Raw genomic sequence first — 2,968 nt, 5'->3', positions numbered from 1 at the left:
AATTATTGATGATGCGGTCACGCTCGCGTGGAAAGCAGGCAGCTTGGATTGGTTTTTAAATGATTGCGACTTCTCTTACTTCTCGACTCTCGTTTAATTGCGTATATGATCTCGTTACTGATTCGGAAAAACGGTGCTTCGTATTGTGCTGGAGACCAGTATTTAGAGGCGAAGACAGAATTGAGAGTGTCCGATCCTCCCGTTCGAGGAGGTATATATAGCCAAGATTATCGGAAGGTTCCGGGAATTGTCGGAGCTCCCCGATTATCTTCAAAAATGATCGTTGACGCGATGTTATGACTCGACACAATCCTAAGGTATAACGGTTGACACGAAATAAATACAAATAATATGAGATACGAAATAATATGCCTCGACGTCGATGTAAACAAATAATATGAGGATGTGGAATACGAAACACCGCCCGCCTTGGAAGACCTTGTCTTACAATCTTAAATTACGAATAATACATCTGAGTACGAATATAACACATGGTCAAATAATATGATTCTATCAGTAGCATGACTACAGGAATGAATATAATACAAATGAAATGATAATAGATTAAACATAATAAATTGAATGAACGTGCACAGGCAATAATTCAATTAGTACAAATAAATAATGAAATTTGTCAGGTACAAATTTAGTCAAACGTTTACTTGTCAAAGAACATTAGCGGCTCTCAGCCTAGTCAGGGATATGGATAAAATTTCTCAATTCTTTATTTCAATCGCGAGTGCGGAATTTATTGACTCGAATTTTCTAGCGGCAAGATCGCTAGTCTGGCCAGCGGCCGGACAATTGATCCCTTGGTTGTGGCCACCGTTGCCGATCGAGCGGTGCCGTCGGAACCAGGATGCGTCTCAGTGACGCGGCCCAAAATCCATTGCAGAGGCGGCACACCAGGTTGTATGATCAGCACCATCTGCCCGACCTTCAGTTGCTCGCCCTTGCTGGTAGCCCATTTATGCCGCTGCTGTAACTGATTCAAGTATTCGCGGCTCCAGCGACTCCAAAAGTGCTGGCGGAGCTGTTCGATTCTTTGCCAGCGCACCAATCTGTTTTCGTTGATGTCGGTCAAATCTCGGCAAGGAAAACCGTTCAAGACATCGCCAATCAAAAAATGTCCCGGCGTAATATACGATAAGTCGTTCGGATCAGAGCTCAGCGGTGTTAACGGACGCGAATTGAGTATTGCCTCTATTTCGCACAGTGTCGTTTGCAATTCCTCGAAAGTGAGATGCGAGTCGCCCGCGATACGCTGCAAATGATATTTCGCGGACTTTACCGCGGCCTCCCATAACCCGCCGAAGTGCGGGGCTCCGGGCGGTATGAATTGCCAAGATATCCTTAGATCGCAGCAAAATTGTTTTATTTTGTCTTGATTTTTATCTGACCTATAGAATTCATATAATTCCGACAGTTGGCGGGAGGCGCCCTTGAAATTAGTACCGTTGTCGGAATGCATGGAAGCCGGGCTTCCTCGACGCGAAATAAAGCGCTTGAAGGCAGCCAGAAATGCTTCGGTCGTTAAATCGCTGACTACTTCTAAAGTTTGTGGCGAGAATCAAACGTACTCTGAAAAGTAGAATCAGTGAAAATAACTAATTGAAACAGTAAAATAGGATTTCACTGAGAATCAGTGAGTATTTCACTGAACTTCAGTAGAATGTTTACTTTTTGTTTCTTTATCTTATATTTCACTGATTATGGTCAGTGAAAGTAAGATGTCACTGTAAAATCAGTTATCTGTTGGTAATACTGATTGATGGTGCGAGGAAGCGGAACAGGATTGTGATCTCAGTGATGTGTGAAACAGAAGACGAGAACGAAGTATACGTGACGAAGGACGAAGCGGTGCTAAGTGTATGTACATTACAAAGAATGAGAGAAACTGCGGTACTGAGCTAAGCGTGCTTGCGAAAAAGGTGAGGTTAAAAGTAAGTACGAAAGCTTCTTGAGCCGTTCATTTACCGCGGGTACTGACGAGTACGGTGGCCCAACGGAGCGAGGTTATAGTTTGCCAACAGGGCAAAGATGGAGGCCCAACGGGCCCATAGTAAAGCGCGATAAACTAGAGACTGTTTCTCCCTTTTCATTTTCAGCATAAACCACGGCGTATTGAACCAGAGAACTGAACAGCAAACAGAATAAGATTATTAATCTCGGTTATCGTTGGAAACTTATCAAAAGAAGTAAGTCTTTTATTTCTTATTCTTATAATTTCTTAGTATAAATTGATTGTTAAAACACGATTCAAATATTTGAATATTTAATTTCAGAAGAACATTGATAAGAGACAACATGATGGTCCTCCTATTTTTCCAAATTCTTCGTTAATACAGATATGGCCTGTAAGTTTGGTTAGTGCATTTAAAAGTTATATATTAATACTTGCTAACACACAGAAAAATCTTTTTTTAGGAAGGAACAAACATAGAGGCACAAGCTCGTAAGCTAAGGAATGTTTAATTTTTAATTGACTTCATTCTGTAAACATTTTGTACGTAACAATTACATTGTTGAATAAAAAATTATAACATGTATTAAGGTTATTACTTTTTGTTACTGTTTGCTGGGACATTTACTGATTTAATCAGCTTGCATTACTGATTTTGCTGTTCAAAGTCACTGTTTCCAGTAGTCCAATATTACTGAGTAAAACAGTCCATATTACTGATTTAATCAGTTCACATTACTGATTTTGCTGCTCAAAGTCACTGTTTTAGTAGTATAATATTACTGATTGAAATAGTCAATATTACTGATTTAATCAGCTCACATTACTGATTTTGCTGTTTTAAGTCACTGTTTCTAGTAGTCCAATATTACTGATTGAAACAGTCAATAATAACTAATTCTTTCAGTGAAATGTCACTGATTCTCAGTGGTATACTTATAACTGCTTCAATCAGTGACTATTTACTGTTTCTCAGTAAAAATACACTGATTCTCTTTTAGAGAG

General features: G+C 39.6%; 1 protein-coding gene and 1 long non-coding RNA gene across 3 annotated transcripts; one reads left to right on the top strand and one right to left on the bottom strand.

The window, feature by feature from the left end:
• Positions 1-748: 748 nt before the first annotated feature.
• On the bottom strand, positions 749-1,471 carry LOC139825099 (uncharacterized). The gene has a single exon (XM_071797629.1). The coding sequence runs from the start codon at positions 1,469-1,471 to the stop codon at positions 749-751; it is 723 nt and encodes a 240-aa protein (XP_071653730.1).
• A 135-nt stretch (positions 1,472-1,606) lies between these two features.
• On the top strand, positions 1,607-2,961 carry LOC139825098 (uncharacterized). 2 transcript variants are annotated; one of them, XR_011735460.1, is made up of 4 exons: positions 1,607-1,943; positions 2,109-2,198; positions 2,286-2,357; positions 2,428-2,961. It is a non-coding gene; the product is annotated as an uncharacterized lncRNA (long non-coding RNA). The 2 variants fall into 2 exon arrangements; XR_011735459.1 differs by having other exon boundaries at positions 2,286-2,961.
• The last annotated feature ends 7 nt before the right edge of the window (positions 2,962-2,968 follow it).

This window comes from Temnothorax longispinosus, unplaced genomic scaffold (assembly GCF_030848805.1).
Source record: "Temnothorax longispinosus isolate EJ_2023e unplaced genomic scaffold, Tlon_JGU_v1 HiC_scaffold_930, whole genome shotgun sequence".
Lineage (NCBI taxonomy): Eukaryota > Metazoa > Arthropoda > Insecta > Hymenoptera > Formicidae > Temnothorax > Temnothorax longispinosus.
Note: the sequence above shows the minus strand (reverse complement) of the source record. Positions and strands in the feature narration are given on the sequence as shown.